The sequence below is a fragment of the Osmerus mordax genome, chromosome 6 (assembly GCF_038355195.1).
Source record: "Osmerus mordax isolate fOsmMor3 chromosome 6, fOsmMor3.pri, whole genome shotgun sequence".
Taxonomy (NCBI): domain Eukaryota; kingdom Metazoa; phylum Chordata; class Actinopteri; order Osmeriformes; family Osmeridae; genus Osmerus; species Osmerus mordax.
Window position 1 is genome coordinate 5,147,303 of NC_090055.1, and position 21,322 is coordinate 5,168,624.

The 21,322-nt window shown below is 41.4% G+C and overlaps 1 protein-coding gene across 1 annotated transcript; it reads right to left on the reverse strand.

Moving 5' to 3' along the window:
- Positions 1-254: 254 nt before the first annotated feature.
- mtmr11 (myotubularin related protein 11) lies at positions 255-19,663 on the reverse strand. Its single transcript, XM_067237570.1, has 17 exons — positions 19,404-19,663; positions 14,300-14,369; positions 10,013-10,149; positions 9,802-9,871; positions 9,568-9,707; positions 9,236-9,320; positions 7,910-8,057; positions 7,613-7,700; positions 7,369-7,457; positions 7,118-7,242; positions 5,938-6,016; positions 5,450-5,520; positions 4,287-4,459; positions 4,028-4,198; positions 3,593-3,811; positions 2,767-3,084; positions 255-2,310 (listed from the first exon to the last, which is right to left on the reverse strand). The coding sequence occupies exons 1-17, from the start codon at positions 19,458-19,460 to the stop codon at positions 1,882-1,884; spliced, it is 2,469 nt and encodes an 822-aa protein (XP_067093671.1). The 5' UTR covers positions 19,461-19,663; the 3' UTR covers positions 255-1,881.
- Between the last annotated feature and the right edge of the window lie 1,659 nt (positions 19,664-21,322).

Below are 21,322 nucleotides of genomic sequence, written 5' to 3' on the forward strand. Positions count from 1 at the left end.
ACCATCATGTTTTTCTATAAAATATTATTAGATGTTTGTGTCAGACCGTTTAAAACTATTCATTTGTTGTGAAAGTAAACAAAGAAAAAAAAACTTATTTCGATGTTTCTTCATGTGCGTGTACATGGAGATTATGGATTTTATCGGATAGAAGATATATTGTACACTCCCATGTTATGTGTAAAGTGCTGTTAAATCTTAATGTAAATATTTATTTTGCAGAAAAAATAAAGATGGACAGTAAGGGTGCGTCTCTTAAATGGAAACTAAGTTTATTTTTACCAAATATAAAGATGGGTTTGGAGACTTGAGAATAAATCATACACTTTATTAATAAAGATATTATAGACAAAAGCATGCAGATACAAAAAATATGTACAACTGGCAAATGAACATTTAATACATACTAAAGTATTGCAATAATGTAGACCGTTGGACTACAAGTGGTAATTGGATGCTTGAACTAGGAAGGTTTTACCTAAAGTTTTGGAATCATAAACTAAGTATTCTTGTATCTCACTACTTGTAAAGGTGTTGTAAGCTTGTGTTTTTTCCATGGAAGAACAAGGCAAAATCACTGCTATCATGTACAAAAAAAGTACATGCATAAGAAAAATGTATGAGCTGTGTTAAAATGAAGATGCATTTTCACAACCTTATGGGATGCCAATGTATTTGCTGCGTAGTAATGATATAATGCAAAATACAAAATTCCCTGGACTAAAAGACTTCGTACCGATTCCTGTTTGTAATAAAAACCGAAATGGTATTTGCATTATAAAACTAGCGGTCAGAACAAAAGATGAAAGTATATTACATGTTATTTTCTTACAGTTTAAGACAATAATTATTCCCTTACTGATAATCGGTTTCCTAACAGTACCAAATGAAAAATACTGTAAGTATAAGTATCAACCATCATACAAGCATGATTTACAAAAAGATATCCTGGTCCAAACAATTTTAAAATCTTTTTTCTTCCTTATTATTACACTGTCAAAAGTCATATAAACAAAACAGGTCAATAATACTTTCTGCATAATACTCAATAAAGATGCCACATAGAACATCTAGAAATGTAAGTTGTGTTCACACCTCATCAGTCATGGATACCAACTCAGTCATTGTGTACATAGTGCCACACACACACACACACACACACACACCGGCTAATACATTGTAACAGTTAGAACTGAATTTAGGCCTCTAGCAGACATGCAAGTAGAAGGATATGAGAGCAGTACCAAAATAGCTTTCATGCCCCAAATTCTAGATCAGATTTGCTGGACACAATGCCAAGTTAAAAATGTTTGTGGGTGACACCAATGTCTCTTCTTAGCATTTGGCCATCAGCTTTTTTGTAACACTTATGGGTTGAACTGGTATTGGACATATGTGTCAATGTATCCTCTGATGCTAAAACAAAACTTCATTATTAAGCCATCTGGTCAAAAATCTGGATTTTTTATCAAAAGCTAATTCACATGGCCTTTAAACAAATTATTATGGTTTCTGTTTGTACTTTCTGTGGCTTTATTTTGGGTTGTAGCTTGCATTTCAAAACATTTCTCATGAAAATAGTAACTACATTATTCAGTAGCCAACAGTTGAACAAAAACTGGAAAATGTTGTCTTGTGCTTTGAGCTAAACACTGCCTTACAACTGCTGTCATCCTCCCTGCCTAAAACAGACACCCTGATCTTCTTCACCTAACAGTCACTTCACTATGCTGTGACAGGCAGAGAAATCACATCTTCAGTGTCGAGGGAAGGGGGTCGTGAGTTTCAGGGTGTTCCTGTGAACGAGCTAATAACAGTTCACAGCCAATAGAAATGCGTGAGACTGGGATAGGACTATAGGTGCTAACAGATGAGGGGAGCTCAAGAACCAAGTGAAGATCCATTGCTCTTGGGAAACTTGGCATTATTAGGTGCAGGAAAGTAGCGTTGGTCTGGGCGAGCGTCTGAGGGTTGACCAAAGAGGAAGGTGTGCTTGTGGCTGCTCTCCCTGTGACCAGGCCTCAACTGTGGGGCCGTGGAGGGAGGAGGCCCCCTGGTCTGGTGGTTGGAAGTTGGGGGCACTGGTCTGGTCGTGGCTGGGCCCGGCGGTCTTGAGGCTGGAAAAAGGAATGTGCCGTTGTTGGTGTTCTGGTTGAGGTTGGTATCTGTCCTTCGGGGCTCTGGTCTCTTATGAGGTTGGTTCTCCCCGGCGGTGGAGGCTAATGTTAGCTTGTCTTGGAGTTGCTGTACCTCCCAGGCCAGCTGCTCTACAGGGTGATGTGTGTTGGAAGAGATAGGGTGGGAGAATGCCTGGGAATTACACAGTAGGGTGGGATTTGAGTAAATTCATCCATCCACAAATTAATCAATGACTTCAGTTAGTATAGTTTCAAGTCTAGCAAGGAAACATGCATGCAATCAGTTTTTATGAAACCCATTATTGTTCTATTCTGTCTTTCAGCTACCATTGAACTCGGTTCTCAACAAAATAACGAAAACACCAAAATCACCATGGTAACAAGACTTCAAGGCTTTGTGGGACACAAAGCTTTTTAAGCATGATAAACATGAATAAATGCCAATCATTGGTTTCATAAGAGCCTGCTTTATAATCAGTGCTATAAAACACAATAGCTATCTATTTTTATTTCAACAGGCCTTGAAGCTATTATTCAGAACACTGCAGAAAGACAAGGCCCATCCAACAGCACACACTTCTTCTCTATTGAAATGTTTGGAACCCAACAACATAGAGAGAAAATGGACCTGTGCATGAAGTGCCCCTCGGAGGTAGCAGTCTCTCCACACCCCAACACAGGGTCCGAGGAGCAGAGGCAGCAGGGGCTCAAATGGGTCCAGGGGCCCGGTGGTGATGGTGCTGGGGAGACTGTGGGAGAACTCTGTGAGGGCCCAAGCCTTCAGCAGCCTCTCCAGGCCAGGCAGGTTCTCAGAGGAGGGGGCTCTTCGGTGGCTCTTCCGGTAAACACCTGAGCCGCCTCCACTACGCCAGGGAAGCAGGTTGGCAGGACAGGAGAAGGAGCCTCTGGAGAGCTGGAACACAGAGCCTGGGATGGTGTCACCGAGCTGAGGGAGAAATGGGGAGGGAGAAAGAATGAGAGGGGGAGAGAGGGTGTAGGACCGGAGGGAGAGAGCAAAAGAATGTATCAGTGACTTGGCACCACTTTGGCATGGCAGTGTTTGAGGCAGCATGCTCGTGTTTTGTCTATTATTAACACATTGCGGTACTGGGTGTCTACCAGAAGGGGGTGCAGTAATTCAAGGTGCACACGTTCAGTGAGATTTTAAGCAAGCCAATTGTGTAGGGGAAAAAAGTCTATGACATGCTCAAGTTTTAAAAGCCGTATATGCCGGAAGGTTATACTTTTGAGAGTTTGAAAAACCTCACCTTATAGACATTTCTGTTTAAGACAATCCATACAACTTCTATCTTAAGAGCTGCTAAGGCTCATTTCCAACGGATATGAGACATACGATGACTAATGTGCAATAGTGTGAACCAGGGACTAAGGGTCAAGTAGCTTGGATTTCTGAGAATCAGGATGCATTCTAAATCGTTCTATTCCATCCCTACCCTGTGTGCATCTGGGTTGGTGTTAAGGTTGCCATTCAGTATGGGCGGGGGCGGTGCGGGTGGGGACCCAGGCTGGGTGAAGCGTGCCCGCCTTTGGCTGCTGTACTGAAGGCCCCAGTCCCACACGGGGGGCAGAGGGGGGTCTGAGGTCTCCTGGGAAGAGCCTCTGGGAAGCACGTCTCTCCAGCCATTGACGAGGGTGTAACTCTGGGATAGGTTCTTTGAAGGCGGAGTGGAGAAATACAATTTAAAAAAAGAGAAGGGAATTATTTGGGAATTTTTGATTCATAGGTTTGAGACATTTACTACTGAAAAATCTTTACTGGTCTGTACGAAATTCCAGGTCTTCAAATTTCCCATCACACCCCAAAATACATGTGAATGTATAAAACTCAGATTTGTGACGAACAGATTTGCAGGGACTCGCTAGACTACCTGGGTGCGTTTGCACCTCTCCCTCTGGCAGTTGGCCAGGAAGCTGCTAAAGAGGGGCAGGTGGACGCTGTCGTGGAGGGCCAGCAAGAAGTCACTGGTCAGCTGGAAGCGGGAGGGGTACTGAGACCACAGCTGCCACACACAGTCCAAAAATAGCAGGAAAACTGGAGCCTGGTGAAGGGCGGAAAGAGAATTAGAATTCCAAAAATGTTATTCATTCAAATAACAGCCATTGAAAACATGGACTTTTCTCAGCAACCTCTTCCTTGTCGCTGTCCCGGTTGTAGTTGATGCGGCTGTAAAAACGATGTCCGGCCATGACCCACTCCTTCTGCACCAGGCCCTGGAAGCCTGCCCTGGTCCTGCTGTGGGGGTCGCACATCACCTGCACCAGGCTGGACACCACACAGTTCATGTCCCGGTCCTCCGCCTCTGTACACAGACAACAACAGCATAGAAAACAGACTGTCAGCAGTCAATTCACATGTGGCGGCAGCATGGGGTTTGGATGTGTGTTTACCATACCCAGCATGGAGTTGCTGTTGCTGCTTAAAGCCAGTATGCGAGTCTGTAGAATGCAGTTTTTATGGGTGATCAAATAAAATAAAAAAATCTATCCTGTGTATTGCTTTGGAGAAAGGCGCCTGCTTAATGAATACATTTTAATTGCTATTGTTATTATTCATTCTTAGGAATACACCCAAGTGTATGATAAAATACGTATACTATCCAAGTCCAACATCCAAGTTAAGCGTATTTCAAAACAAGAAGGAAAAGGCAGGACCAGGCTGGGCCTGACTGAAAAGGCCTTCAACTGCAATAACAATATCAAAGGGAAGTAGCTACCAGCTGTCATTTCATCATTTCAGTAACGCAATAAATACGTCTCAAACATCTTCTTTTGTTTGAGTATGTAGACAGACATATGCTCACTAAATTGTTGACAGCAAATACTAAACAACTGAAGTCATAATTTAAAAAGAAGATTAGTAATTCTTACACTACGTAGGCAACATTGTTCTTTCCTAAGGACATCTTATGCTTGGGAGAAAGTCGTTTTTTTTGGCAAACAAATGCAACCACACATTGTTGCCGTGTTTGGAACAACAATAGCTCACGAAGGACAAGCAACCAGCATTCCAGACATACTCTGAATTAGCGAAGGTGTTTTCCATCATTTCAGTACAGTAAGCCACAACTGCTTGAACCCCCCCCCCCTCATGTACTACATCAGCATCACACAACCACAACAATGCAAGCGGTTGTAACAGTGTCCTAGAAAGTGCTGTAGGTGTATAGGAGAGCACTGGTATGAGACTCCTTCAGGGTAAGCCCTAATACGCTTTTAATGAGGAGAAGGATGTGAATAATGAATGGGTTGAATAATCTGAGATGGCCCCCGACACATCACGTGACACCTACCTTGCAGCACCACGGTCAGGTGACCGCCTCGGAGCAGGCAGGCCACCTCGGCTGCTTTCCTCAGACAGCACCTGGGAGGAGAGGAAGAGGGGAGGGACAGAGATGGAGAAAGAGAGAATGACAATAGAGTTTATGTTAACACCATTAATGGGTTATATTACTCCTGTTCTTCCTAAACACCGAATACACTAGACTGCATTCAGTGTCTACATGTTTAAGCCTTTAACTGCATCAATGGTACAGTTATGTATTTCTTTTACCATTTCTTAATATTCATGTACATGTATTAAGATTACTATGAAGTGAATAATATGCAGGTGTCATAGACACAGATTAATCTGTAAGAGATCGGACATCAAGGTAGTCTGAATAATTATATTCAGACTACAGGCGGAGCGACATTCAACATCAATCAAATCAATGGAGGCTTGTGGCATTCACTATGGATGATTGGCCAGACTCCAGACCAATCAATCAGCCACAGTTACCTGGTGTAGTCCAGCCAATGAGTGCTCTCCAGGGTAGACAGCCATTTGTCATCAGGCACAGACACAGATGTGGAGATGTCTTAAGAAGCACCACAAAAAAAAGAGACAGCTCAATTAGACAGCCATTTTCTGTAGAAATGCAGTTCTACCTGCTCGCTTCAAAGTATACTGTCTTGAAATGTAAAAATATTAACCTTCCTGAAAATAAGATTAATGTATCTTTACAATTGTAATAGATTTGGGAGTTGTAAAACATATAGTGTATTCTCCTACTTTTGCTGTGGTGTTGATGTGATGTTGGTTATGACAATGGATGGTGTGTGTTCTGTGTTCTTCCTGTTTGTATGTGTGTGAGAGAGTGGGAGCCAGGAAGAGGACTGTCTTGTAAATTTGACGGACAGCAGTGGGACCGACTGTGGCCTTTGTTCTACAAAGGGTATTAACCAGCTATGGAATGTGCTGTGCGAAGCTACACACAACCACAATAAAACCATCTGTCAACGCTTGTTTTGAACTGTCAAAGTATGGGAGAAGAGTCGTTCAAAACATCCCCCTTTCACCCCAAAACCACATTCCACATCCTTAATTCAAACATTCTGATTTCAGATTTTTTAGAAAGTGTGCGATGGAGTCATTAGGGAACATTTCTTAATGATTACTTTTGTATGTTGTAATAAGTCATTCACATTTTGACCTGTCTTACTACAACCTAATCACAGATTCCTGTCTGTGTTAAGAGTGTAAAGCTGTTAAAGGTTCACATCCAGCCTCTCTCTTGTCTCTGTGTCAGTAGCATTGTAATTGAAAATACATGTAATTAGATGAACACCTGTTTACGTCGTCCATAAACACTGCCTGTCACCTAACACTCAGGGTTAAGGCCGCTGCTAATGCACCGGGATTTTATGAACAGATAAGGACAAAGCACAAGGCTGGACAGAGAACAGTTCAGCTATTGTTTTTGTTTTTTTACTCAACCCTTTAGTCTAATGTTTAACTGGTGGCATGAAGACAAATGATTTTTATGGACTTGACAGGATGAGTTAAACACTGGAGTGAGACTTGTTTTAGCTTGCCTCACACATTGTGGCAAGCTGGAGAAAACCCATTTGAAAGATTTTAATAATGCTATTTTCATAATGTGAAATATGTGTGGGCAGATTTCAAGCGTGCCACTGACCTCCCAGACACAGGGCACGCAAGCGAGTGTGAGACAGCTGGATGTCTGCAGGTGAAGGCATCTCTTCACCCAGCTCCACCACCACACACAGAGACTGTCCACCGAACAGGATCAACTCCAGGTTCCTGCACGGAGGAGACAAAGGGAATAGTGTTCAAACATCTAACTTTTTTTTTGTCACAGACAGGACAACAATTTAGCAATGCTTGAACAGTCTCTGATTGCAACTGAAGAGGTACAAACGACAGGACCTGATATCATCCTTCTCGTGATAGATGTTGTTCTGGAAGCTGGCCATCCGTAGCAGGTCGCTTCCCCGAGGGTGGCGCCAACACCAGCGCTGAAACACAGTATGCCCACAGTCCACATTCACGACCGAATATAATTTTTTAACACTTGTTTGGAGATATAAATGAGCACTTAAGACCATTTATTGAAGCATGTGATTTGTTGAAAGTGGATGGTTGAATTTTGGGGGAAATTGATGGAACTCACAGGTATGCGTCCCTCGTTGAAGTGTGCAAAGGTCTTCTTTAGCTCAGTGTCTAGAACCTTCTGAGGCACTATGTTAAACCTTGGCAGACTGAAGGGAAAATTGAGAAAAGATTGTCAGTGAGTTAAATCTGTCTAATGACCTAGGCTTGCTAATTCAGCATTGGAAGGTCCTTGAGAAAAACATTTACTGCTTGGTAGATGGTTTATTCATCATAACTACACCTAAGGTTTTGTGTGTTTTGAAGACAACACCATGACAAACAAAGTAAAGAGTTTCGAATGTGGTTGTCTCTATACCTGGTGGACATCTCAAAGCGGTCGTTGACGGAGCTGACCCTCCAGCCACAGGCCCCAGTTCTCTCCAGCTCCTGCTCCCAGTCAGACGAACACTCAAACCAGTTCATGGAGGCGTCGCGCCTGCGGTTGCTTAGAAACTGCTTCATCTCTAGAGGAGGAGACATGTGTGGGCATATTTAAAAAGTGTAAGTCCAAATAGAATAAAATAGCAAGTTGATGAATTAAGATCTAGCATGGGAAACAAAAACACAAAAAGAAGGGGAACTGGATAAGACTTCAGTGCCTTATATTATTTGACAATAATAATAAAAAAAAATAAAAAAAAAATCTAAAACGCCTCCTTTCCCCTATATGTTTACTTGTGAAACACCCTTCTACCGCCAAACCATAATAACTAGGTAATTACTGTTAGTGTGTAATTAATGTTGTCACTACAGGTATTACAATGAGGTTACAATAATACAAGAGCATTTAAGATAAAATGTTACCAAGGTGTCATCCTGTACTTGCCCTGACAGTAAATCTCACAACAGATCAAAAGATTGAGCGTTCGTGGTTGTACAGTCAGCAGAGCGATGCCTATGGCGCTGACTGCACACTGACCACATCTGAACCTTTGACAAGGTTCAGCAGGGGTGGACTGGTGACATGTTTCAGCTGGCTTTACATTATTCATCTGGCTGACTGGCATCTGTGTCCTGGTTGGCCTAACATACTGTATTGTCAGTATGGCAGTGTATACAGTATAGTACAGATGTATCAAGTTTCTGTAAACGATTAACTATGTGAAACTGTATATGTTTTTTTATAGGAGAGGAAATGGTTAAAAGGGTACCGTAGTGGCATTTCAAAGGGTGGGGTTGAAGTGTCTACAACTTTAAGTTAATGAATGTACTGTAGTTGTTATTACTAAATGTCACAATACCCAATTATACTCGGGGCTGGATATTATAAACCCTTAAAATAAAACTTTCAAACATCTGGTTGCACTTTTTGATGCAAGGGGGTCGTTAAGCTTCCATTATGACTCAGTCTGAGTATGTTTTCCTATTTTGAAGAGAAGAGAAGTCAGGTTGGATATCTTGAGATCTTTATCAAAGCTAGCCAGCACACCTCAAATGTTTTTGGTCCCATGGATTTTTTTATCACAAAATGTCCTACGCGCATGCGTAATGTGTGTGTTGGTGGCTTGTGAGGACGTCTACACCATACTCGTGACATTTCTCAGAACTGTTTACATTTTCGTCCACTCAAATTATTGCGCAGCTAATCAGTTCAAGTTAGAAAGCTAAAAAGTGTGTTGGCACGTGCGGAAGAGAGACTCACCAACACTCCCCAGGGCAGCATTCTGGAAGGAGAGGACTGTCCCTGGCTTTGTAGGCTGGTAGGTCTTGGCAATGGTGTAGGTTATCTGAGGAGCAGCCAAACAAGTCATACAGCTTCTCAGCCTGAGTAAGTGCATCAGCTTTCAGAATGGAGACCCTGTCTCATATCAATGACCCAGACTCAGATCACCAGACAGATCAGCTGGATCTCTGTAATTTCATGCTAATTGCCAGCTATGTGTTATATGAACCCCAAATCAGAACCTCAGCATACACAAAACACACACATACACGCAGAGATCAACCTGTAAACAGACTAAACGGCGCACGCACCTCTATAGCCTGTGTGTCGGGGGTAAGGCGGTCGAACAGGAAGCAGAGGACTCGAAGGTCCCTACAATACAACACCAGCTCTTCCGGTGTGAACTTTAGTGAGGAGTTTGGAGTCACAAGTTTGGTTCTGGATGGGCCCACTGCAGACAAAGACACACTCACGCGGTTAATGGGATCGAACAGCAATCTGCTACGAACAGTTCAGAAAATTGAAGAGGCCTAAGAGTATCTTACCAGCTACAACTTTATCTATGGAGGCCAAAGCCACATCGTGATCTCCCAGAAGCACTGGGTCTGCGTTGTCCTAGTAAAAGTAGGTCAAAGTTTTTAGGTACTGTAAAATGATTTGTGTACTCGAAAGCACACACACACACACACCAGGACGTTATACATGTACACAAGCACACATAGAACCTTACAAAAATGTGTCAGTAAAGCCACTCACGTCAGGTTTGGGACCATCCTGGGGTACAAACGCCACCCTAAAGTGGGTACAAAAGAGCGTGCCTGCCAACCAGCCACCCCCTTCCCTGGGCGTCAGCTTCTTCCTCACCAGCACTGCCCGCTGGAGGACACACTCTCCTGGGGGACACACACAGAGAAGGTTCAACGGTTCCGTTGAGAAGTTTACGGTTTACAGTGTGTGTGTAAATGGATCCTTCAAACGCAACGGTTCATAGGTTCAGTATGGAGTTTACTGTTTGCATGGTGTGTTACAGTGTGTGTTAACACAGCATGGAATTTTATTGGAATTTAGACAGGAGGAGGAGAGGCGTTCCAGCATCTGAAGGCCTTTCCACACACCTGTAATACATTGAGGATTTTGACTTACTATAAAAAGAACACGGATTGAAAATATATTTTAAAAGATTATCCTTGCTATTCCATAATGCATTAGAGTCAGTTATACATTCTATAAATATTTTAAAATAAGATGCCTTTATAATTACTATTGTTTTCTTTGTTTAGGTCAGATAAAGAACATCTGTTTTCTTTGAGTGTGGGAATAAGCTACACAATTAAAAATTCCTTAACATGCTTTTAAAAACAACCATTTTCCCCTATAAACATTCACACTTTCATACGAACACACACACACACACACAAAGGCTCTACTGCAACAAAGCAATTGCCGTCTAGATGTGTGTTGCCATGGCAACATACTCAAGGGTAGAGTTGGGGGAAAAATGGCCGCTTTGTCTCTAAAAAGGGAAGGGCTTGGCCAACGTTGTGAGAGGAGTGTTTTGATTCGCACTTTAAGAACCAATGAAGGTTTTGTGAGGGACTGACATTTTTCCTACTCAAAATAACAAAGTAAACCAGAAATGCTGCAGTGTCTTACAAAGTACATATAATCAAAATATTTGTTATCAACCCTTGCATAAAGAAAAATGTATACCCTGATTAACAGCATGTTTTTCTGAACATAGAAACTAAATTATTGGTTCTCTCACAGCAACTAACACACCAATACTGTTCCTACGCTTTAGAAAGAGAAAGCCGATTAAGCTTTGGAAAAGCTACAAAGACATCTTCAAAGAGTTCCTCAGAAATATTGTATGTTTACACTAAGTTCCTTCTCAAAGTATTGGATCAAAGAACCTTAGCTCTCTGCAAGTTCCTCATGCACTGGTCTTATCGTGAGATTTAAACCATACCTCGTAGCTCTAAAGACGGTAAAGTTGGCACAAATAAGTCCTTGTTTTCGAGGAGTGCTCATTTCTCTGAGGACAATTGGTCTCAGTAGGAATCGCTGCTCCATTTTATGCCTCCCCGGGGTGCAACAGGGCTGAAAACATTCCTAAGACATCATGGTCTACAGATGTGAGGCAAGGGACAGGAAGTCAACTACGTTTCTGGAGTTCTTTGCGTTCATTGAGAGAGTTCTTTAGAGTCTGCAGGTAGTTAATACAGCATGGGAAGTGCCTCTCCCACTGAAGGTGTTTACTGAACTAGACCGGTCATTATGTGGTTTTAAATAGTTTTAAGCTATCTTTACTGAACTTTGACCTTTGAACCCTCCCCCCTTTCCCCCTTGAAAGGCATACAAACTCAGTTTCAAAAGCCAATTTCACTCTTTGACATACACAAACACAGAATACCATACTGACTGACAATCGCACAACTGAATGGAACTACGATACCACACATTCACAAAACAAACCGGCTCACTCACTGGACAGGGAACACTTTACATTAAGGTTACATTAGCTACCCTATAACCACAGAGCAATACATATAGTAACAACATTGTACTTCCCATTTATTACAGCTAAGCGGTTATTGCACAAGTGAAACTTGGTATGGGGGAGGTTGGGCTTTCCAGGGTTAAGTGGATGATAACATTGATTTTGTTTTGGTAACAACCTTCAACTGCCCAGACCACCCCTCCCCCATACTGTGCCTTCTCACACTTTTGTGAGAAACTATCCGCTTACATATATAATTTAAATACATATCTATCTTGTACATACAATGTTTATACTATAGGTATTTATATGTAGTTTCATGGTAGTTAGTATATCCTTAATGTGAAGCGTCGCTGTAGTTTCTGTTTGGAATAGGACGATAAAACACCCTGAGATACAAACCAACACAGCTGAATTTTATATGAACCATCTGCCTAAATTATCTTTACATTTATTTTGCTCCAAATGGTCTTCATTTCAATCCAGTGTGCATGAAGAATTGATGCTTCTGGCTGTTAGCTAACCATTGGGGGTTAAGTTTGATCGACTCATGAACTCGGAACACACACAGTGCCGGGTGCACTCAGCCAATGACTATCATCTGGGCAATAATGTACATTTCTACGGCACTTCAATACATCAGCCCTCTTCAAATTAAGATCAATGCAAGAAACGGACTGCAAGTAACAATCAGACACTACTTTAATATTCAAAACGGAAACTTTATTGACAAACTGAACCTCCTCTTTCCTTGTCAACCACTCAACAAGGCTAACCATCACTATCGCATGATTGACAACCTCCAAATCCGGTGAAACATAAGAGCGAAGACAAAGGGGACAGTGTGTTGGCTCCGAGGAGGGTCCTCTCCCTTTGGCATTGTTTCTTGATCGACCGTATAGGGCCCCTCACATTCAAAAGGTACACGATCTATCCATCTATCTACCCGCCTGTTTGCTATTTGTGCTAGCCTGACCCATTCACCTCCCAGGGCCCGATTTGGTTTCGACTGTCCTGTGTCCGGGTGTCATCTGAGAATGTAGCGGGTGCCGATCTGGTGCGGTATACGCCCGGGGAACGGGTAGCATTCTGACTGTAGGTGTGTGTTTAGGAGATGCAGCCTGCAGGTGTGTGTGCGTGTGTGCTCAAATGTGTCAGGAGAACTGGATGGAGAAAGAGAACAGGAACAGAGAGAGAGAAATAGAAAGAAAGAGAGCGAGAGAAAGAGAGACAGATAGTCACAAAAGAGAGATAAAGACGTGGGGGAAATACTGAGAGCTTGTGAGGAAGAGAAATAGAGCAAAACTGTTTTTGACAGTGACACTACAACCAAAACAACTCAATGGGCCAGCTGTACTCATCAACAAGATACAGTGTAAGGCTGGGAACTATTTTACAAGCAGCTTCAGACACTAATTAGACTGGTACAGGTCAACAGTATACAGTGGAAGTCAGCGGAAAGTGAAAGGGACAAGGGCACACACTCCCCTTCACACCCAAACACTCCCTCCCGAACACAAACACGCACCCGAGTCCCACGGAGAACGCTGTGAATAGCTGCTGATATGAAATGTTAAAGATTAGCTTGGCATCAGCAAGCCCCCGGACAGCAACATTCCTGTGTAAAGCTCCTGGCGCTGCGTACTGCTGACACAGTGCTTACGACTAGGCCCGGCAGTGGCCAGCAGCAGCGCTGCACTCCCCAGCACACTGCCACACTGTTCTCACACATGCTACAGATTAGCAGCGCATAGGCTAGCTTCTTTCGGCAGTGCATCCGTCTATCTATTGGAAGCTGAATGTAAAAACTAGTAAGAGATACGTTTCGATTCAAAACTATTTGGACGGACGGATGTTAGCTTTTTTTTGTTTTACCTGTGTACTCTGCTACTGTGGGATTAATAAAGTAATATGGGACTGTACAGACTGTTGCTTTTACTCAAAGGTATTTTCATACACATCTGGAGAACTTTTACTATCTAGTCCTCCCATTTAAGGTGTGTGTGCATGTAACAGCTGTCAATGGCTTTTCTTGATTTGTAGCTTTGTCTGTTGAGGCTGACCTGAGAACTAAGACGATAGAACATTATAGGTTTTCTTTAGTCTTAAGGTCAAAGCTGTTGAAATAGATACTGTTACAACACAAACTGGCTTTTTCGTTTTCACTGACAATGTAACCAATGATAGCAGTAATCAAATTTCAAACCCAAAAGTACAGTTATTGATTACAGAGCCAACAAAAAGTCTATGCTATCTATGTTAACTTGCCCTGACCTTAGAACAAATGGTGTGTGAAAAATATCTGACTCTGGATCAATTAGTCCAACCATGAGGGGGCCAGTGAGATTGCGAGTCCTTGTTTCTCAAAGTAACATACTGTGGTTTGGGAACAGCAGAATTGACTTGGACAATTCATCACACACACATTTCTGTGGATCATGTCAGACAAAGATTGTATTTTCTGACATACAAGCAACCAAGTATTAAATGATAACCCTCCTCACCACCTCTCACATTTAAAAGTGTGTGTGTGTGTGTCTTACCTGGTAGGCAGCGTAGACCAAACATATCTCGACCCCGAGTATTAAGACCACTCTGACTCAGCATCCTCTCCTGCAGAGGAAAAAGCAGGTGTTGTGATCGTACACACTTCTTCCATCCTAGACATCACTTCAGAAACTACAGGGAAAACTGTCACTTTTTAACACAACAGTATGGATGATACATATAACGTAGCAACCACAGAGAGACATGCTGTGAAGCCTACACTACTGGAGACTCAGAGACAGAGAACGGCCAGTAGCGCTCAAGTGTGTTTAATTCACAAAAGAAAGTCAATGTTCAAACAAAAAAGACAAGTCTTCCGGGGAGCTTGGCTCCCCTCGGGTCGGCCACTCATGTCTGTTGGCTGCTGTCCCTGGTGCTAGGAAGGCTAGGTAGGCTTAGTCTCTCTGTGGACGCTACAATAAGTAATGACTGGTGGTATTCTACCAGATGGAGTAAATTTGGTTCCAAAACAAGTTGAATACCTTTAATATACCTTCATGTTGTTAGAGTAGGCCTACATATTGTATTGAACTGGCAGCTGTGGTAGGTAATTTAGCATGTGTGCTTCTCATTCATGCTCTTACTAAAAGACGACATCAACCACAAGATGTTCCATCTGCTTTAGTTTCCATGTTTTGTTTCCTTTTGGCGTTCTCTATAATGTGATAGAGTATAGTACCATCATCGGTTCTACTAGCTGCACTACTCAGTCTCACAAACCCACAAAGTCTAGAACCAGCTAGCACATACTGTACAAAATTGCACAGTATGCAAGGACAAAAGACTGAAAAAAGCTTGTGGTTTTATCAGATATAGTCAAATATTCTTGTCTAAGAATACTTCACAGCCTTTTGACCACCCTGTCAGTAAGTGTCCTTTTGCTATAAAGCCTGACGATAAGTACTTTCTCAACACCAGTTTGGTCAGTATTGGTAATCTGCTGACTCAAGGAGTGTTTGTATAGTAAAAACATTCCAAACCTTGTTTTAAAGTGTGTAGTCATAAAACAATTCTGTATTAGCTAACACGAGAATGCTGTTTGATGTTACTGTTGCATCAGCTAACATAGAAGAAAATCTTATTGCAACAAAAGTAACATAAATATGTTTAGTGATATTTCCTGTGAATATTTCCATTTAACAACCAAAACTAAATTGTTAACTAAAATATTAAAAATTAGGTCTACAAAACCAATAAAATATATTTTTACACTTCAAACTTCATTTGAAGACATGATGCCTAATATCGCTCTTTTGATCATACAATAGCCTACTGGTGCCAAGAAAAACTAATCTGTAAAAGCTGAGTATTGTAGTGAATCCAAATGCTACAGTATCTTGTGGTCTAAATATATGAGCTTTTGTCTCAAGTCAAAAGCTGGCAAATGCATTTTCAAAAATCACTTCATATGAGTCTCTCTATAGAGTGAAATAACATTTTATAGCCAACTATAACCAACCAAATCAAACTGCTGGAGTAGAGTAATTCAGGGTCTGCACTAATCTTTCACCCTTTAAAAACAAAAGATAAAGGTCCTGTGGCTCTACCAAAACAGCATAGAAAAGGCTTTTGTTTCAGAAATTTTATTCACTGAATCTCAGCACCAAGACCTGAGTCAACAAAAAAGACTTGTTAAAAACAAGTCTATTTTAAATTGAAGGGAACACTAAAACTTAAACCTCTTGGAGTCTGCTTGAAGACTCTTACTTTTCCATTTTCTGACTTGTTTTCCTTAAGGTTCAACACCAATGCCTTGTTTCTAACTAAAACTCCTCTAGCTAAATTCCTGGTTCTTTTTTGGTACATCCAAGGTTATTTTGATTTTGTTATTTTTTTTTGCTCTGAAGAGTTCCTTGTTCCATGCAACATACTTGGGACTTCCAAAACCTTGTCCTTGAGTTTTAAGGACTTGACACAAAATCTACTGAACATATTTAAATTTTGAAAGATGGCATAACATCAAAGTAGAACATCATTGATATATCAGGTACTTGAAGAAGGCATCATCTGAATCTAAAAGAGAATTAGAACATTTCCAGGTCAGAATGAAAAACCCGCTGTCACTGTCAATGATAACAATGACCAAAAAGACTGTGGACAGTTTGCACCCAGAGACCAGAGAACCACATTTCCTGGGTCTCTTTCTGCTGAGCTTACACTCTTCCACTTCAGTTTAATTGTGTGGCATCAGCATGTACTTTATCACTTTCACTACTTCTACTTCTCTGTGCCGCCTCTCTCCCTCGCTCCTGCCCTCCTTCCCTTTCTCCTCAGGGCCAGTAGCCAAGGCCTATTGCAGTTTCCATTGCTCATGGCTTCCCCTTGCTACTGTGACCAGACGTCTGCAGTCAGCATGTGTGAGTGTGTGTGAGTGTGTGCGTCATTGGAAGACATACCTGGACTTCCATATGAAATACACAAAATCACAGTTAGGGGAATTTGCAGGGGTAAACGTGGCGGGCTAATACGATAAAACGTTTATGTTGTAGAATTGTAATAAGCATAACCAAGAAATACCGGTTTAAAAGCGTCCATATTTGGGACCGGATAGTTACCATGGGGGGAATTGTTTTCAGTATGAGCCTGTGTATTGCTGGGGAAGATTGTGGCCCGTTTGTTTGAGCTACATTGTAAACAATGCAGCTCAAACAAATAGGTCTGTTTACTCGTAAACAGTCCCATATGCAACTGTGGCTCCTGGCAGTAAAAATGAAAACAATGACATTATCTGGGCTTCTTGTCCTCTTTAAAGCGACTACTAAAACACATTTCTTTTCAAGAGATGGACTGAAATACAAAACAGATTTCTGTCTAGCCATGACCTGTGGCTGTGCTTTAATATTGGGCCCTTTCTAATGCTGTTAGGACAGTGTGGCTGTGTACTATACTTCCTATGGCAAACTAGTAGAAATAAAACAACCAAGAAGCAAATATCCCATCCAAGCAAATGTATAAGACTTGAATAAAATGGCGATAAACAACAAAAAATTGCAACAAAGAGGGCCACATGCACAATTGCTGTCAGTGGATCAAAGGTAAATGATTAATTCCTGATTATTGTGTGTGCATAAGTGTGTGTGTGTGTGTGTTTGTTTGAGAGAGAGAGCTTTTCAGTTTAGCATATAACTGTTTACTCAGACTGTGTAACAACACCACGACACCATTACTCACTCTAGTCAAAAAGCTATTCTTAAACATTCATTGTTAAACTACTGCAACCACAGACATGACCAAGTACATTCAAAAACAACGGACCAAAAAAAACAAGCTACTAATCAAAAAATGGAAGACCAATCCAGACGTTTTCACAACCACAATTCTGGTCTAGTCATCAGAGGACACATTGTTTGACTGTAGGAAGCTCAGGCCACCTCAGGAACTGAGGACTGGGTCCTGAGGGACCGGGTGTGGGGGTGTGTGCCTTTCTAACCCTCTACTATCAGTCCTGGATCTCCAGCCACACTGAATGGAGCCACACTGAGTCTGAGCCTCCATTTGACATTTTCACTTCTGTGGGAGCATTGTGCTTATACTCTGAGCAAGCTGAAAGTAGAACGATATGAAAACACAAGGGAATAGAGAGGGAAAAGGGAATGCAACCAGTCCGTTACTCAAACTGAATTATATCCTCCATGGGGTATAACACTAACTAACTACCTGAACTGTAATTCTACTGTCAATTAGGGCAGCTCTAGCTTCCGCTATCATTGTAATTTGCAAACATTTTGCAAAAAACTGCAACAATAGCAACATCTAGTTGAAATCACTGTGAGAATGATTTCAGATGCATAATGCATTTGCAAAAAAAAACTCTTGCATTGTCATTTCAACACGGGACGATTCATACACTCTCGCATTTAGCTAGTGTGTGCCGACCTGGCCTTTCCTATATGGGAGTCAAATTCCTTTGAAGATGGATAGTGGGTTGAGGGAGCTGTGATTTTTTTGGCCAGACAGGCCCTCATGTTCAGATAATCAGATTCAAAACTCCTGCGCCTCCAACTGCTGTCTCCATGGCAACAGCCAGATGTTGTGCACATGCCCCCACTCTATATGTACTGTAGGCTGTGCCTGAGGGCGGGTTATGAGACATCTGGTAACGTTTCCCCCTGCGGACTGCGGTGGCTCCAAATAACCAAGGAGGAAGATGTAATAAGCACAAAGAGAGCACCATGGTATCCTGAAGAATGGGATACACACAGGGACATATATTATACATATATATATACACTGTATGTGTATTGCTCTTTGTCTGTCCATACATTTGTACATAGGAACCTTTTAGAAATGGTGTCCTTTTCTTTCATGGCTCACTGTCAGGTGAGTGCATGTAGAGAATGTTGAATGTGTTGAGAACAAATCCTCAGAACTCACTTAGCCTACAATAATGAGCAGATTGCAAGACTTAAGTGAGTGTGTGTGTTTGTGTGTAATTATACAGACAGAAGCACCACTTGTAAAGGCAATGTCCCTCCTGGTGCGGAACACAGTTGCATCACTGTTTAATTGCCAAAATATAGAGTAAAGACCAAAATAAAAATAATGATCTGATACAAAAACTGCTACTCTTTTATTTCAGGAACTGTCATATTATCTTTAGTGGTATGTGTTTTGTAAGGGCTCATGTGTGGTGCTGAAGAGTTTCTACAGAACCGAAGACGTGTTTAGCAAGCCTATAATTATCATAGTTTGGGTAGAAACATCAATCTCTTATTAACGCAATCTCTGAACAATATTTCGTTTAAAGCAGGAGGTGAATCGTGATCCTGCAACTCATAGTGCTGATTGCAATATAGTGCTTACATTTTTCGTAAAGAAATAGCCAAATGAAAACTTGATGCTCATCTGAGACAGGCATCTTTTCTGACAATATGGTCTCCATTCTAAATTTTCCATAAAATGTAACAATTGTAGCTCAATTGTAACCCTTCCACTTAAGTTCTATGCAATGTAACCACCGTATTCAATACAGATAGTGCACATCCAAGTCCAAAACGACATAGCCTAGGTTGACTACAGTTTAGTTTCATATTATTCCACCCCAAGCAGGAGGTTCATAATTTTATATTCTACGTGAAACATTGGGAAAGGGAAACCTACCTTCATATCTGGAACCATTTGCCTTACTTTGAACGTGGTTTTAGATCCCGTTAACATGTTGGACGTCCAACAGAACTCAGTGCACTCCAATGAAAAGTCTAAATTATGAGCTCCCGATGAAAACAAGGCTATAATGACAACCGCGAAAGATTTAGTATACGCTCCATAGGCTGATCGACTAACCGAGGTCGTCTACTTTGTTCAGCAGTGTCGGTAGCTTGCTTGGCATCACCCGGTTTCAAGAAGAGAGGTAGGCTACTTATAATGTTACTAGTAAATAATTTTTGAGAAATTTAAAGCATACAGCACTGGATTCGTTTATCCATGCTTTCAATATTTAATAGGACGCCCATCATCAAAAAATAGATTTGCTCCTATTTGCGTAGTTCGTCACAACAGGGAAGAAAGTGTTCACCTCTGGAACCCGTTGCTTTCCATTTGTTTATCTCCTCGCCATAGTGAAAATGACACACTGCTGAAAACACCAAGTGCGGTAAAGCCTTCTTAAAGGGCCAGCCTTCTGTGAGTTTAACACTGATGCATTCAGTCTACAGTGGCCAGCCTTATTCAGTCTACAGTGAGAACCCAACGTGCGAGTGTACTCCTGGAACACAATCCTAAGAACAACTTTAAATAATGTTGAAGCACTCCCTGACACACTTGGTTTACAGATTAACCCTCGTGCTGCCTTCGGGTCACATGACCCAATGGTTCATAACGAACCATCGTTGTGTTTACCCAATTTTACCCAATACAAAAACAAATAAAAATAATTTTCTTTTAACCTTTGCAATGTGGGGGGTCTGAGACAGCCCGACAGTTAAAAGAAAATGCTTCACTTTGTTTTTGTATGAGGTAAATTTGTCGCAATACGAAGGTGGGTCACAATAACTGATGGGTCAGAATGACCCGAAGATAACACAAGGGTTAAGTTATAGGCTACAAAATTGGTCAGTTTATGCCGAACATAGGCCAATGACATCCAAGTTACTGGTCTGTTAGTTCGATTCCCGTCCGTGCCAAATGACGTTGTGTCCTTGGGCAAGGCACTTCACCCTACTTGCCTCGGTGGGAATGTCCCTGTACTTACTGTAAGTCGCTCTGGATAAGAGCGTCTGCTAAATGACCAAATGTAATGGTTTAGATCAAATAGAAGCATTGGTTAACAGATGCATGGTATCTAAATCATGGTATCACTATCTAAAATGCAGTCTAGGTTTCTCCATTCAATGCTGAGTCTAAAAGCATTTGAGGAACGCAGAGAAAGTAGCAACACAGTGTTAAAACAAACTGCTAATACCTTCTTGCAACCTGCACAAAATCTAGCACAAACAGAAGTTTTTCCAATCATCTGTTTGTCATTATTTAACTGGCATTGCTGCCTCTGAACTATACTTGGGAAATATCCAAATCTCAAGAAATACATTTTATTGGCATAATGACTTATTATAAACCAAAATTCACAAAGGTTTAACCACATACATAGGCTGTTTGAAAAGCATACATTTTCATATTAGTAAGTTAAATATTGAGGTAAACCAAGGTACCTGTGTGTATGGCCAGGCTGCTTTGTCATCAAATCTAAACTGTAAAAAGTGTTCCACAAATATATTGGTTAAAAATAAGGTAGAAATGTATTCCCATGAGAAAAAAAGAATGGTCCTGGATGGTCCTGAGGTACAATTTGTCCCTGTGCACAGGTGGGGAGACAATGTCCTTGTGAACTATAATAGAAAGAGGTCTGGATTTTTTACCACATGGGAAACTGTTCAATATTACATAAGGGGCTCCAATTTCTCGAATACATAAAACAGTCCCAGACACTGGCTTTTGAATCATCTGAATTAAGAGTTGGTCTGTCATTTATGCAAAGGTCATTTGCCATATTATTGTGTTCAGACTATTTTTAAAGTTTTCAA